Raw genomic sequence first — 16317 nt, 5'->3', positions numbered from 1 at the left:
GACCCACCAGTTCTGTAATCGGGTAGATACCAGTAGACCCACCAGCTCTGTAACTGGGTAGAAACCAGTAGACCCACCATCTCTGTAACCAGTAGACCCACCAGCTCTGTAACTGGGTTGAAACTAGTAGACCCACCAGCTCTGTAACTGGGTAGAAACCAGTAGACCCACCAGCTCTGTAAATGGGTAGAAACCAGTAGACCCACCATCTCTGTAACCAGTAGACCCACCAGCTCTGTAACTGGGTAGACACTTGTAGACCCACCAGCTCTGTAACCGGGTAGAAACTAGTAGACCCACCAGTTCTGTAATCGGGTAGAAACCAGTAGAACCACCAGCTCTGTAATCGGGTAGATACCAGTAGACCCACCAGCTCTGTAACCGGGTAGAAACCAGTAGAACCACCAGCTCTGTAACAAGTAGATGCAGAGATTATTATGCATCCACAGAAATATATTGTACTGTAGCCTAGAAAATACCTAGCCTGGTCCCAGATCTGTTTGTGCTTTTGACCATTGTCAATGTCATTGTCAAGCTAAACATTTGGCAAGACAATTCCATAAGGAGAGCAGAAACAGACTGGCACCCAGGCTAGAAAATACCACCTAGGTTCTCCATAACAATGTCAATGGTTTGATAGATTTATATAATATTTAGAAAATAAACATTATATTCATACATAAACATTGAAAGTAGTGGTGTGCTGGCTGGCACTACAACCCATCATTTTTTAATTCAATAAATCTCATAAAAAAGTATGTAATACGACAGATTACCTTCTGCTTGTTTCTAGTGGATTTGACACATCTATCTATAGTACAGCCAATGTTTCTTGATATGATATTTTTCATTATTCATATTCTGACACATACCACCTATAACCTCTGAACAGAGAGACCAATCTTTAATACAATGGGATGAAACTGAGAAATTGATTCCATTGTGTGTGGTCAGTAATTAAGAAAGGGATAGAGAGAGGGGGAGAGAGATAGAAAGAGAGAGAGATTTTCTCTGTGCAGTGGTGTAGAACATTGTCCCCCTGTACGGTGGTGACCTGTAGAGGCCTGCCCAGGTGGACGTTACAGGACCAATCAGCAGCAGCCTCACTGAGCAAGTGGAATGACTTTCATGCCCTTTGAGTCAAATCTATTAGACATGTTCAGCTCTCTGTAAGGCTACCTGCACTTACCGACTTAGCAAACAGATGTTTTCCCACGAAGGAAGCATGGTGGAATGTGTTACACACTATCCCTAGCTTTCTGCAGTTGAAGTCGGAAGTTTACATACATCTTAACCAAATACATTTAAACTCAGTTTTTCACAATTCCTGACATTCAATCCTAGTAAAAAAAAACTATTTTAGGTCAGTTAGGATTACCACTTTATTTTATGAAGGTGAAATGTCAGAATAAAATAAAATTATTTATTTCAGCTTTTATTTATTTCATCACATTCCCAGTAGGTCAGAAGTTTACATACACTCTATTAGTATTTGGTAGCATTGTCTTTAAATTGTTTAACTTTGGTCAAACATTTCGGGTAGGCTTCCACAAGCTTCCCACAATAAGTTGGGTGAATTTTGGCCCATTCCTCCTGACAGAGCTGGTGTAACTGAGTCAGGTTCGTAGGCCTCCTTGCTCACACACGCTTTTTCAGTTCTGCCCACAAATTTTCTATAGGATTGAGGTCAAGGCTTTGTGATGGCCACTCCAATACCTTGACTTTGTTGTCCTTAAGCCATTTTGCCACAACTTTGGAAGTATGCTTGGGGTCATTGTTCATTTGGAAGACTAATTTGCGAGCAAGCTTTATCTTCCCGATTGATGTCTTGAGATGTTGCTTCTATATCCATCTAATTTTCCGTCCTCATGATGCCATCTATTTTGTGAAGTGCACCAGTCCCTCCTGCAGTAAAGCACCCCCACAACATGATGCTGACACCCCCGTGCTTCACGGTTGGGATGGTGTTCTTCTGCTTGCAAGCCTCCCCCTTTTTCCTCCAAACATAACAATGGTCATTATGGCCAAACAGTTCAATTTTTGTTTCATCAGACCAGAGGACATTTCTCCAAAAAGTACGATCTTTGTCCCCATTTGCAGTTGCAAACCGTAGTCTGGCTTTTTTTATGGCGGTTTTGGAGCAGTGGCTTCTTCCTTGCTGAGCGGCCTTTCAGGTTATGTCGATATTGGACTCGTTTTACTGTGGATACAGATACTTTGTACCTGTTTCCTCCAGCATCTTCACAAGATCCTTTGCTGTTGTTCTGGGATTGATTTGCACTTTTCTCACCAAAGTACGTTCATCTCTAGGAGACAGAGGCACTGAGTTTGAAGGTAGGCATTGAAATACATCCACAGGTGCACCTCCAATTGACTCAAATTATGTAAATTAGCCTATCAGAAGCTTCTAAAGGCATGACATCATTTTCTGGAGTTTTCCAAGCTGTTAGTGTATGTAAACTTCTGACCCACTGGAATTGTGATACAGTGAATTATAAGTGAAATAATCTGTCTGTAAACAATTTGTTGCACAAAGTAGATGTCCTTACCGACTTGCCAAAACTATAGTCTGTTAACAAGAAATTTGTGGTGTGGTTGAAAAAAGTGTTTTAATGACTCCAACCTAAGTGTATGTAAACTTCCAACTTCAACTGTATGTTAGAGTATTGTAACTTGTGTTATAGTGTACTGTTTTTCCTAGCACAACATAATTTTAGAAAGATGAGTGAGATCATATTTTTTTTATGTATTGGTAAGGGTAGTAAATATCATACAGAAAATGTATAGTTTTCAGAGGGTTTAGTTAAGGAGTATTTTGTGGGATACAGTCCTATTAAACTGCACAACCATATGGTATTAGCCTTTTTTTAGGGGTTAGATCAGCTATAATTTTGCAGATAGCTTGTGGCTTCCATCAATGTAATTGTCTGCATCATTTCCAATCCCCCATGTTTTTTTGTAAATATATATATATCAAATATATAGATTTTCCTTTATTATTTTCCCCTAACCTTCCAACCCTCCCCTAATTGGAGTAAACTAATGGACAACAACACTTAGGCTTCTACTTCCAACTTATACAGTACCATATATGTTTTACAGACACAGTATATTTTACATTAGTTATCTTTTGTTTGTTTTTAGTCCCATCCTTCATCCTTTATGCTATAAGCCTTTGTTCTCTGATGGTTATAGTCACCTGTACTAAGCTTAGTACAGAAATATTGCATTACAATGAGTTTCTTTAGCTGAGAACAAAGAAGGCAAGCTCCACAATTGCGTAAAGAAACATTCTTTTTTATTATAATATAATGTTGATATTGTTTATCATAATGTTCTGAAATATATGTATGTATATTTTTACATGGGCACAAGCTACTAATGAACACATACAGTAAGCAAACTTAGAAAAATATTAGATTAGTATTATTGGCACAGATTAAGTTCTATTATATTGTTAGCAAAAAGAAAATACTTGATTAAATAAATACAATGTCACTCACAAGTCAAACTCTTTTTTTATGGAACATTCACACCAAACAGCTGGAAATGGGTCATATTCCAGCACAATCCTCAGCAGACAGACGATGATAATAAATAAAACCACTACACAAACATGTCACAAAGCTGCCTTGGAGCATTTTATACAAAAGCACACATAGAGGACACACGCGCGCGTACACACACACACACACACACACACACACACACACACACACACACACACACACACTACAGGAGGCTGCTTAGAGGAAGACGGCGAATAATTTTTGCTGGATTGGAGTGAACGGAATGGTGTTCGATACCATTCCATTTATTCCTTTCCAGCCATTACTAGGAGCCCGTCCTCCCCAATTAAAGTGACACCACACACACACACACACACACACACACACACACACACACACACACACACACACACACAGTGTAACAAAGGCGATTCACTCTCCCAATGATAAATAATAATAAAATAAAATAGAAAAAGTTCAGTCAACATATCAGGGGTTGCTTTGCTGACAGAGGTAAGTCATGTCTTCTATAGGAGAGAACAAGAAGAAAGAAAAATAATAATGTTTTAAATAATTTGAAATGGGAAGCGTTTCTCTTCATAACAGCACCAGAACAGCAGCCCTCTCTGACTGTGTGAAGCAGGCAAGTTTTTTCCCCATCAGAATGTTTTGCTTAACCAAAGAAACATAAAGAATCAAATCGATGTAGGCCTACAGCTACTGTATTATGTACCTCACAAAAAACTATTATGACATGTCTATGAATTAAACCACACAACCTGTAAAGCATGAATATTAAAATCCCAATCCACACCTACCCTTAGAGAGCATAAACTCAAATCTTTACTTCACGAAATATGTGACCCTTTGGACAAACAGATCATGGCTCTTTGGGGGTAAAAGCAAACCGGCAAGAGGGATGTCAGAAGGAAATTATGCATGAAGCCTGCTAGCTCGACCAGACTGCTGACACAGCTTCCGTAGAGGTTTCACAACCAGCCATTCCCTCATTGTCCTAACGGGACCAACCTAGCCCCCTTTCTATTGCTATGTGTGCGTACGTCCTAGCGGAAGCCATTTAATTAAAGTCAATCCCAGTGACACTCTGCTTACCAGTCAGCGCTGCAGCAAACAGAGCAGCCGCAGGAGACGACTTGGAGATGTCACCTTTTGTACTGCAAGGACACTAGGACAGGGCTTAATGACAGTGACAGCAGAACACTAGAAGATGGGGCATTACAATAGGAGACGAGTAAGGTCAAGCTTTGTCGCTTGCCGCTAGCTGCATGGACACATCTTTGAAAGCTAACCCGTGAGCGGAGAATGGAGTATGTACAATATCAATTTAAACATCCATATATGAAGGATAATGTTGGAGTGCAAGGACTTCGTCAAGCAAGTGTATCTATAGGTCTACTTGCTGTAAACATCCACCATAAAGTGTACTTGTAATAACTACAGGTCTGTGTCAATACATGACCTCCATAGACGCACCTTCAGTCACCTCCATGTGATACCATGACAACATCTCTGTAAATCTAAAAAGGTAAACATTCATTTAATCTCGATGGACAGAAGCATAGTACCTACTAGTAAGGGCCCATAGTTGAGACACTGTTCTCAGATGCAGGAAGGTGACACCCTCCTTATTATACTGTTCCTGGCACAGACAAGGTAGCGACATTAAAGGTTCAATGCATACAAAATCTAACTCTAAAAGCAGCGCACATACAGTATGAGAAATCAGAAAAAAATCTATAGGTCATTTCCAAGGGATATGAGCCATAGCGATTCATACTTCATGATTCTATATTTCAAATCTATTTCAAATATTAATCAACCAAGATAAATTACACAATGGACTCAGTAGCAGTAATACTCATCTCAGTATAGTAATACTCATATCTCGGTATAGTAATACTCATATCTCGGTATAGTAATACGCATATCTTGGTATAGTAATACTCATATCTCGGTATAGTAATACTCATATCTCGGTATAGTAGTACTCATATCTCGGGATAGTAATACTCATATCTCGGTATAGTAATACTCATATCTCGGTATAGGAATACTCATATCTCGGTATAGTAATACTCATATCTCGGTATAGTAATACTCATATCTCGGTATAGTAATACTCATATCTCGGTATAGTAATACTCATATCCCAGTATTACCCATATCTCAGTATAGTAATACTCATATCTCAGTATAGTGGTATTCATATCTCAGTATAGTGATATTCATATCTCAGTATAGTGATACTCATATCTTAGTAGTAGTAGAAATACTCATATCTCAATAGGATCACTACAGTCGGTAGAAGGTACACAATACCTTATGGAGGAGGTTGGGATATACATTATTTTAAAGAACACAAAGGCATTACATGGTTGATAAGCATTCAACTCAACTCAGCAGTTTGATGGACACACATAAATGCTTTCAACAAACATACACTTTTTAGATATGTAATATACTGTATATAAACGTATACAAGAAATATATAGAACACCTTTTTCTTGCATTGTATATATTACAGTGTATACTGCAGAGAAGGTTCACCTCTTGATTTGGCCTTCATGTTATGTGTTGAAAGTGTATGATATAAAATCCACAACACAATGGTCATAGTCTGACAAACGTATGGATATGGTATAATTTAAAATACATAATTTAAAATTATATATAAATCATTTTCGTAAAAAGAAACATTTGTACAATATAATATCACCACAGTTCTATGTGGAGTTTGACACGTGTATTATAACATTTACAATTACAGAGTTAAATTCCAAACAACTATCTCCTTCGTTTTTTAAACAAATGCATACATGTACTCCTTCAAGTAGATCCTTCATCCAGTGATTCATTCAGACTAGCCACTTCAGGTCAGGATACATACCAAAATGAAATGGTAGCGCTTTGAGGTGAACATTAGATGTACATTATGTTGACTATACTTTGGGGTGAAGGCGTGTTCATAAGGCCTATACTACACCAATATGAGCCACACGATGCGCCACGTCAGTTGTTTCACTTGACATACTGTATACAGCTGTTAATATGGATGGGATGTATAGAGCTTATGACCACCTCTTTGACAACAGGGGTAACATAGGTATACATACTTTAAATATACACTGTACATAGTCATGGTGCAACCAAATCCTCCTATCCAGTCAACCACAACAAGGAGATCTTCATATAGACCTAGAGCCGCTCTGAGCCAGTTTCTCTACAGCTACAGCTCAATTTGAAGTAGTGGTTCTACTTTTTTTTTTAAATATTTGAGCCTCTATTTAAAGGGATACTTCAGGATTCTGTCAATTAAGCATTGTATTTACTTCCCCAGAGTCAGATGAACTAGTGGATACCATTTTTATGTCAATGCATCCAGTATGAAGGAAGTTAGAGGTAGTTTCGCGAGCCAATGCTAACTAGTGTCAGCCCAATGACTGGAAGTCTGCGGTTTCTACAAGCAGGCTAGCAGTTTCCATATACTTCCTGTCATTGCCCTAACGCTAGTTTGCAATTGTGCTCCTGCTAGTTAGCAACTTCCTTCAAACTGCACACAGAGACATAAAAATGGAATCCACAAGTTCATCTGACTCTGGGGAAATAGCTAAAAGGCTTCATTGTCAAAATCCTGACGTATCCCTTTAAAGTAGTTTGAAGTAGTTTTAAGTTCTATTTGAAGTAGTTGAGCCCTGCGACCAGGAAGAACTTCTCCAAGAAGAGTTCAGAGTCGAGCACAGCGATGTGAGCGGCTCGGCCAATCAGAGTGTTGGCGGTGTTGGGCAGGGCGTGGAACACATTCTGGCGAATCAGACGACAGTCCTTAGCCCCCACCAACGGCTGGAGTAGGTTGTTGATCATCTCTGTGTACACTGGACCTTGGATATGGAGACAGAAGCACATGTTAGTTAGTGTACACAGAGAACTACAGCATGAAAACAGACAGACACATGTTAGGGTTCAGTCTCTGTTGGAACGTTAAAATCTTTCTGTATTTACGCAATCACATTGGCACGTCAACAGAGAGAAAGGTACAGTACGTGATGACAATTGTTTATTATGCAAACCATGATTCTTAGATGTATTTGGTGGAGAATGCAGGCATCTGGTCTTTTTAATAGGAACTGCAGTGAGTGGTGCTAACCTGTGGTCCTGTCTTTGAGTGCAGTCCTGCACATCTCTATCCTTGCAGAGTGGAAGGGAACATATCGGTCCTGAGGCGATGCCACCAACACCACATTCTTGAAGAACTGGAGCCCTGAGAAAAGAGAGAAACAGAGGGCGTAGACAGAGAGACAGAAATAGAGAGACAGAAAGTGTTTGTGGGTTATATTTATATATTACTTGGTGCCATCATCATTGTTTGACAGCCCTCGACTGATAAAGCAGTGTCTCCTGTCACTGTGCTCTTAAAAGAGTGCACTGCTGGGTTTCAAATGACAGGGTTTGGATCATTTTGTCAGCCCGGCACAGCTCGAAGAAAAAAAGTGTTTTTCTGGCTTATGTACTTGGAGTCTTTGACAAACGGATGCTTTGTTCATCTCACACAGTGGGGGTGCTTCCCAGAACAGAGCTAGCTAGCTAGTGGAGTCTGTGTGTTAGCCAAATGACATATGGAGAGGAAAAGAGAAAAAAACAAAGAAAAAAAGACAAGATGAACAACATTTTAATGAATATTTGAGCTCATTGTGCTCTTACAGTATAGTTCCTCCTACATTATAGCAGTACCTACCTGGTTTCTGACTGAGAAGATAGAGGAAGGTTTTCCGAGGATCGGTGTGATCTCTGCATGTGAGCTGCAGCAACGATCCAGATTTCTTCAGCTTCTGCATCAGCCACAGACCTAAAACAACCACAGACGTCAGCCACAGACCTGTAACAACCACAGACATCGGCCACATACCTTCATCAACCACAGACATCAGCCACAGACCTGTAACAACCACAGACATCACCTACAGATCTAAAACAACCACAGACATCACCTACAGATCTAAAACAACCACAGACAGCCAGAGACCTGATACAACCATCTGAATAAAAGACACACACATCCCCTTTTGAAGACAACACTGGGATGATCTCAGGGCAGAGCTAAATACAGTACAATTAATACAGACTGGTAGGAAGTTGCTGAGGAGACAAAACCAGAATCAGAAACACTCTTTGGGGTAATACAGTATATACAGTCTCTGCACTGTTTCTATTCTCCATGCTAAGTCAACGATGCCCTATGTTTTGCAAGGATTACAAAGGCCTAGGTAAGTAGGTAAGTATGCTGACCCTCCCTCCCCACCTCACCTGTGCTGACCAGCGTGCTGTTGTTGTACAGCGTTCCCAGGTGTGGTCCAGACAGAGACAGGAAGGTGTGCAGTTTGACCAGGTAGCAGCGGAACCGAGGCCTTGTCAGCACCGACCGGATAATCACGTTCCCCAAAGAGTGACCGATGAAACTGAGGGTCGGAAAAAGGAGACAAACAGAACCGACAAACAGAACAGCAACAACACAGACAAACAAAGACAATGCTAAGTGATTGAAAGTGCATGGGAATATCCTCCATTACTGGGTTATTAAAACTTTCTCTAACTCAGAGGAGGCTGGTGCGAGGAGCTATAGGAGGATGGGTCTTTGTAATGGCTGGAATGGAATAAATGGAACGATATGAAATACATTAAACATATGGAAACCACGTTTGACTCCGTTCCATTTCTTCCATTGCAACCATTACAATGAGCCCGTACTCCTATTGCTCCTCCCACCAGCCTCCTCTGCTCTAACTGGCCATCAGTTTGATAGGGTTGAGGATTGAACTGAGATAGGGGGGTTTTCTCATTTGGGCAAAAGTCCGTCCTCTGTCCTCTCTCCTCCGTGACCCGGAAACCGAAAAGTGGTCGAGGAGTGTGTCGATTCATTAGTAGGCAAACGAAAGTGTCCTCCACTCCTCGATAGCCACCTTTCATCAAGGATACTCATGTGTATCCTAAGGCCGAAGAGCTTTTAAATCTGCCACATCCCCTTTGAATCAGCTTTTGTGTCAGAGGACAAAAAAACATGCACACGTTTAAAAACGACACATTTTTCATCTATAACATGTCTTGCACAACTAGCTTCATTTGTTTGATCACTTTACACATTTATTTGGGGATCCAGCCCTGTAAACGTCATTTGCCTAATGACGACCGTCTCATTTCATCCACGTTCACTTTCCTCGCAGACTCTCCTTTGACCTTTTTCAAAAGGAGGCGAGAGAAGACGGAGAAGAGAGGACACATACTCCTAGTGTCCTTTCTCCTCGTCTCCTTCTCAAAACTCATTGGAGGAGTAGGAACCTCGGTCTTTCTCATACAATGGGTTTTAAGAAGGTGACGAGGATAGAGGACATGAGGAGGATGCAATTGAGATCTTCCCAGTGAATATCATAATGTATTCATATCCTGCCATCTAGTGGCTATTTGGCTGTTTTGTTTCTCCATTGCCTCCTATTACTGTACCTGTGTCTTTATGTTATGTGGTAGTTAGAACTGACCTTAATGTTGTGTTGTGGTTAGGACACTGACATTAATGTTGTGTGGTAGTTAGAAATTACCTTAATGTTGTGTGAGGGTTAGGACACAGACCTTAATGTTTTGTGGTAGTTGGAACTGCATTTATTGTTGTGTGGTAGTTAAGGCAATGGGCCCAGTTGCATAAAACACCTTAAGTTAATTTCCCCCTCATATTTTTCCTTAGTTTCCTCAGTTGCACAAAACATTTTAATGTGAATTCCCCCTTTAAATTAAGTGAAAAAGTTAAGGGTGCCCGGGAGGTCCCTTAAAACTTCTTGTCAATAGGGGGAGCTGTTAGCACAATTTTTTTTCTTGGTGTTCCCAAATTAAACTGCCTCGTACTCAATTCTTACTCGTACAATATGCATATTATTATTACTATTGGATAGAAAACACTCTCTAGTTTCTAAAACCGTTTGAATTATGTCTGTAAGTGAAACAGAACTGGACTTAGAGCAATTTCCCTATGTGGAGTTGAGAATGCAGATTTTTCCAAACCTGTTCTCAGACCTGTGTATAACTTTGCCTGTCTTCTATTGGTTGAGATGCACTGCATACGCCTTCCCCTGGGTGTCAGCGAATAGAGGGCCTTGAAATGGAGTCTCTACGCAGTTCAGAAAGTCTATAAATTGATTGGAATCGAGGTGTCCCTTCTTTTGCTTCTTCGCGCTGACGCACTAAGGACATTGGCATGTCGTTTTAGAAGCTCCCGTTTAAGCTTCTAGTTATATCCGGCTCTGTTTTTATTCGATATAGGCTTTAAAGACATCACAATCTTGTTATTTTAAACCGATTTATATCAGTTTATGTCAGTATATTGCGATTTTCGGGCATTTCATTTTCTGCCGTTGTATTGAGTTGGGTATCTCTCTCTCGCATGCCATTGTGTACTGCTAATTGCAACGTGGAAGAAAACATTCTCCAACCCAGCAACGATTCTTTTGGCCAAAGGACACCTTTCCCAAGATTCTGATGGGAGTTCAGCTAATAGTAAGAACTATTTATGCTGATAATTCGTTGTTCTGTTGAAAAAGTAAAATGCATAAGACGCCATTATTTGCCGTGTAGCCTTGCGTTATCGCACCCTGTATTGCACCCTGTATTGCACAGTAACGTTAATTTTAAAAATGTAATTCAGCGATTGCATTAAGAACTAATTTGTCTTTCAATTGCTGTCCAACCTGTATTTTTTTAGTCAAGTTTATGAATAGTTTTCGATAAGAATAGGTGTCTTTCCAAGATGGCGCCGGACAGATTGCTTGAGTATTTGGACACTATTTTCATTGTATAAGCACGATTTGTGCCGCTAAATATGCACATTTTCTAACAAACTCTATATGCATTGTGTAATATGATGTTACAGGACTGTCATCTGAAGAATTCTGAGAAGGTTAGTGAAAATTAATATATTTTGGTGGTGAATACGTTATCGGTATGTTTGGCTGGAATCAATGCTGTTGTTTGGTTTGCTACTGTGCTAAGCTAATATAACGCTATATTGTGTTTTCGCTGTAAAACACTTAGAAAATCTGAAATATTGTCTGGATTCACAAGATCTGTGTCTTTCAATTGCTGTACGCTGTGTATTTTTAAGAAATGTTTTATGATGAGTAATTAGGTAATACACGTTGCTCTCTGTAGTTATTCTAGTCGAGTTGTGATGGTGGCTGCAATGGTAAACTATGATTTATACCTGAAATATGCACATTTTTCTAACAAAACATATGCTATACAATAAATATGTTATCAGACTGTCATCTGATGAATTTGTTTCTTGGTTAGTGGCTATTTATATCTTTATTTGGTCGAATTTGTGATAGCTACTGATGGAGTAAAAAACTGGTGGAGTAAAAAAAATGGTGTCTTTTGCTAACATGGTTAGCTAATAGATTTACATATTGTGTCTTCCCTGTAAAACATTTTAAAAATCAGAAATGATGGCTTGATTACCAAGATGTGTATCTTTCATCTGGTGTCTTGGACTTGTGATTTAATGATATTTAGATGCTACTATTTACTTGTGACGATATGCTAGCCTATGCTAGTCAGCTTTTTTACTGGTGGGGGTGCTCCCGGACCCGGGTTTCTGAGGAAGTAGAGGTTAACTGCTTCATTCAGTATGGTTATCAATGTAAACAGGATTTGTGGAGGTGGATGTTGCTTTCATCTGCCCTTGTTACAAAAGGAAAACATCAATCAGCTAGTGACTTAGCTAAACAACAGAAGATGCACAATCCATGGCTACAAGGGGAGACCTAGTCAGTTGAACAACTGAATGCATTCATTTGAAGTGTGTCTTCTGCATTTAACCCAACCCCTCTGAATCAGAGAGATGCAGTGGGCTGCCATAACAGACATCCACGGCACCCAGGGAACAGGGGGTTAACTGCCTTGCTCAGGGGTAGAACGACAGATTTCTACCTATTCAGCTCAGGGATTCGATCCAGCAACCTTTCGGTTACTGGCCCAACACTCTAACCACTAGGCTACCTGTCACTGGCAGTTAGCTGACAGTTAGCTGGCTACTCGGTTATCTAGCTTGAAGTGCTAGAAAGCAATAAAAAAAACAAGTTGAGAAAAAAGTTACGTGGTTTATTATCTTCTGAAGCAATATGGTGATCCTGTCTTGATTGTAGAAGTTCTATTTTACTATCTCACAAAATAAATGTGTGGTAGTTAGAACTGTCCTTAAGGTTGTGTGGTGGTTAGGATACTGACCTTATCCGTCCGACGGTGAGGTTGTACAGCTGAATGTGCTGGATGATCTCGTCTATTAGCCTGTCCGTCATGGTGTCAAAATCTGCAAACGTGTCAGTCTGCAGCCAAGTGAGAGGAAAACAACCAACATACATTTATTTAACCTGGAAATCCTATAGAGATTCAAATACCTCTTTAACAAGGGTGCTCTGGTATAAGTAGCTCAAATTTAAAGCATATACACAGGATTCGCTCACACATATTATCGATTTACAAAAATCTATGTTTATTGTATTAATGTGCAGACAGAATATTCTGTATTTTACCTGGTTCCTCTCAGACATGAGGAAGTCCAGTCTGGACCCTGGTAATCCCAGCTCTATGAAGGTCTTCACCAGGCGAAGGTCTGCACTGTTCCCTAGGAGGACACAATAAAACAATACACCTTTAAACTCCTGGCCCCTGATCTGTATGTAAGCATAGAGGAGGGACCCAAATGATATTCTGGACTGTTCAGTTCTTTTGAGTAAAGTTGTATTGTCCTAGCATTGGACAACATTGTATGCTTTTTTACCATCCAGGCCATGGACATATACAATCAGGTGGATCAGGTGATTGGTTGATTTGTACGATTTAATTGATTGTTTGATTGATTGATTGTCTCACCATCAAGGCCGTGGACACAGACGACCAGGTGTATGCCATCCTCAAACTCCTCCTCCTCCTCCTCAGGGGGGAAATAGGGCAGGTCGGAGGCCAGGTGAGGGAGGCCACTGTACAGGGTTGCCTGGAACACCAGGTCTTTCACCAGATCCTCTTTGGACCTGTAGAAACTGGAACACAGTGTGGGCAGAGGGGACAGGTGATGGTCAGAGGTGGAATCATTGTTGGAAATAACAACAGCAACATGATGGGAAATCACACACGCACAAGAACTCATCATCAAAGAGGTCAAAGAGCAAAAGTCTGACTTCCGTCTCATTCAAAAACTAGAAAGAAAAAAAAACTCACTGCAGCATCCTCTCGTTTGTGTCGTCGTCTGGCCCCAGGGAGTTGGACGAGGACGAGGAGATGATGCCGAAGGACCCCAGGGGCTGATGGGTAATGGGGGATGCGGCTTGTCGAGTGGAGATGCCGCTAATGGACGGTGAGTCCCGGAGTACGGAGGAGAAGGGAAGACAGGTCGGAGCGCAGGACACAGACATATTCACCACCTCCACCACCTTCCTGTTCATAAAGGACAGGCCTGACCCTGAGTTTGACCCCGAGCCTGACCCTGACTCCGAGCTACTGGGGATCTTAGCCGGCTTGGTCTGACCGTTGAGATCCAGCTGCTCTCGCTCATTGGCCGGGAGCCCTATGAGGTCATCAGCCCTGGCCGTATCATTGCCAGTAAGGCCAATGAGGTGGATGGGTCTCTCTGTGTGGTTGGGAATAGAGGGGATAGGCCTGGGGTCATGGAGGCTCTTCCTCTGTGAGACCACCACCAGGTCACGCAGCCCGACCCGATGGAGGCTCTGGCAGGGAGTATGATGATGATCCAGTAGGTCCTGGTCAACAAGGTCATTCAACCCAATCTGATGGAGACTCTGACAGTCATCCCTGACTGGATTATCCTCCACATCATCCACCAGCACACTGCTGTCATGTTCACAGGGTTTTGTCTCACAGCTACAGGGGGCGATGTCTACTTCACAGGGACCTGGGTCCACTGAGTTTGAGACACCACGGCTATCTTCTCTGTGATGGTTCTTACCCTCCATCTGACTGACTACAGCTGGATCCTTCACGTCATCGTGGCCTTCAACATACTGTTGGAACAGCAAGACTTCCGGTACTCGACTAATGCCACTTAATACTGCTTTCATGTCCTGAGTGTCTGACAGGGCCACTGGCAAAGCAGATTCATTAGATCTAAGAGTTTCTTTAAGAACATGACAACTCTCCATATGAGCTCTGGTCACATGCTGGGGTGGTGAGGGCGCTGCTACCCAGTCAAACAGACCAACCTCAGGCAGCTCTCCCTCTTGGATGTCCTCTAGAGAGGAGTAGTTTCCCCCGGATAAGGACTCCTGGTGTCTAATCAAGTCCCCAGTCATTCCATTGGTGGGAGCAGTGGAGATGGAGGAGCATCCCTCCTCCTGGTCCTGGTACCCGCTGGTCCCCTCGCTCTCCGTGTCTACCTCCTCCGCTCCTCCCTGGTCCTCTTCTGTGTCCTCAGGGCTGGAGATCTGAGGAGCTGAGACAGACTTGGTCAGTTTACTGAGCTGTTGCTGGTACCTCTGTTCCTCGTCGTCCTCGTAGGGCAGGGATGAGATAGAGGTGAGGGAGGCCTGGATACCCATGCTGCCACCCCCTCCGCTGGGCAGGCTGCCCCCGCTGGCTCCACTCTCTGTCTGCAGGCCCTCCAGGGAACTGCGGTGGGCCGGGTGTCTCCTCTCCAGGCGCTGCAGTACCATTATCTCCTCCAGAGGGCGCCCTCCTCCAGTCCGGTGAGCATCCAGGAGCCAGGCCATCGAGCTGGGCTCACTCTCAATGCCCGAGTCGGAGATGACGGAGGGGGAGCGGTTCATTATCTTGGAGCCCCCCACCCCCACCACCCCTCGGTGGGCCAGCTCTCTCCTCAGGTCCGTAGGTAGAGGGTGCGTGAGGGGATGATCTTTGAGTGGAGCCTGGGGGTAAGTGGTTAGACGGCTCAGAGGAACATCCTTGCTGTCGTCGTCCATAGCAATGTCATTCTCTTCTACATCCAAGTCAATTCCTGTACTGATAATGTTCTGGTATCTCTGTGTGATGATGTCCTGGTGGTTCTCCAAGTCTTTCCAAGTCGTGTCTTCACGGTTAGAGGTATGTTGTGGGTCCGTACACTGTTTGTGGTTGGAGGAGATCATTAGCGCTGCCTCTCCTCTGAATGGATCCACATCAGTGGGCCTGACTCTGATTATCCTCAGGCCTAAACCAGGGCTCTCCTCTGAGATCTCCTCTGCCTTGGCCTGCTCCTCTGGATCCCCTGGCTGGACTGGGTCTCCCTGGTCTGGGTCTCCCTGGTCTGGTTCTGCCTGGACTGGGTCTGCCTGGACTGGGTCTGCCTGGACTGGGTCTGCCTTGTCTGGGTCTCCCTGGACTGGGTCTGCCTGGACTGGGTCTCCCTGGTCTGGGTCTGCCTGGACTGGGTCTGCCTGGACTGGGTCGGCCTGGACTGGGTCTGCCTGGTCTGGGTCTGATGTCTCTCCTATTTTGTCAGTAATAATGCTGGTGCTCTGCTCTCCTATGAGAGACCCGTATGTAGACAGGTCCATGCAGTCCTCACGGTCTTTAAGTTCCTGGGCTGGTATTGCTGGTGAGCTGGTGAGCTGGTCCAGGGGAGGGGGGCTATTGTTGGCATCAGTGACAGGAGGCTCGGGGATGGCCTGCTCACTGGTGGACAGAGGTGTTGGCATGTATGATCCCCAATCTAGAAAGAAAGATGGATAAAAATGTTAGGTCTCACGCTAATACTAGATGTTTGAATTATGCTTATCGACACTACTTGAAAAGTAGAAAT

The 16317-nt window shown here is 42.7% G+C and overlaps 1 protein-coding gene across 1 annotated transcript in view; it reads right to left on the bottom strand.

The window, feature by feature from the left end:
- Window positions 1-6143: 6143 nt before the first annotated feature.
- Window positions 6144-16317, bottom strand: part of LOC120022293 (protein FAM135B-like) — a 36902-nt gene continuing 26728 nt past the window's right edge. The window contains exons 13-20 of the mRNA XM_038966195.1: window positions 13785-16227; window positions 13440-13606; window positions 13100-13191; window positions 12795-12892; window positions 8832-8983; window positions 8263-8373; window positions 7675-7788; window positions 6144-7408 (exon numbers count right to left, since the gene is read on the bottom strand). Of these exons, the coding sequence (XP_038822123.1) occupies window positions 7203-7408; window positions 7675-7788; window positions 8263-8373; window positions 8832-8983; window positions 12795-12892; window positions 13100-13191; window positions 13440-13606; window positions 13785-16227 (3383 nt within the window). The 3' untranslated portion in view covers window positions 6144-7202. The remainder of the gene's footprint in view (window positions 7409-7674; window positions 7789-8262; window positions 8374-8831; window positions 8984-12794; window positions 12893-13099; window positions 13192-13439; window positions 13607-13784; window positions 16228-16317) is intronic.

The sequence above is a fragment of the Salvelinus namaycush genome, chromosome 27, assembly GCF_016432855.1.
Source record: "Salvelinus namaycush isolate Seneca chromosome 27, SaNama_1.0, whole genome shotgun sequence".
Taxonomy (NCBI): Eukaryota; Metazoa; Chordata; class Actinopteri; order Salmoniformes; family Salmonidae; genus Salvelinus; species Salvelinus namaycush.
The sequence above is the reverse complement of the archived record's forward strand: the minus strand, read 5'-3'. Positions and strand labels throughout refer to the sequence as shown.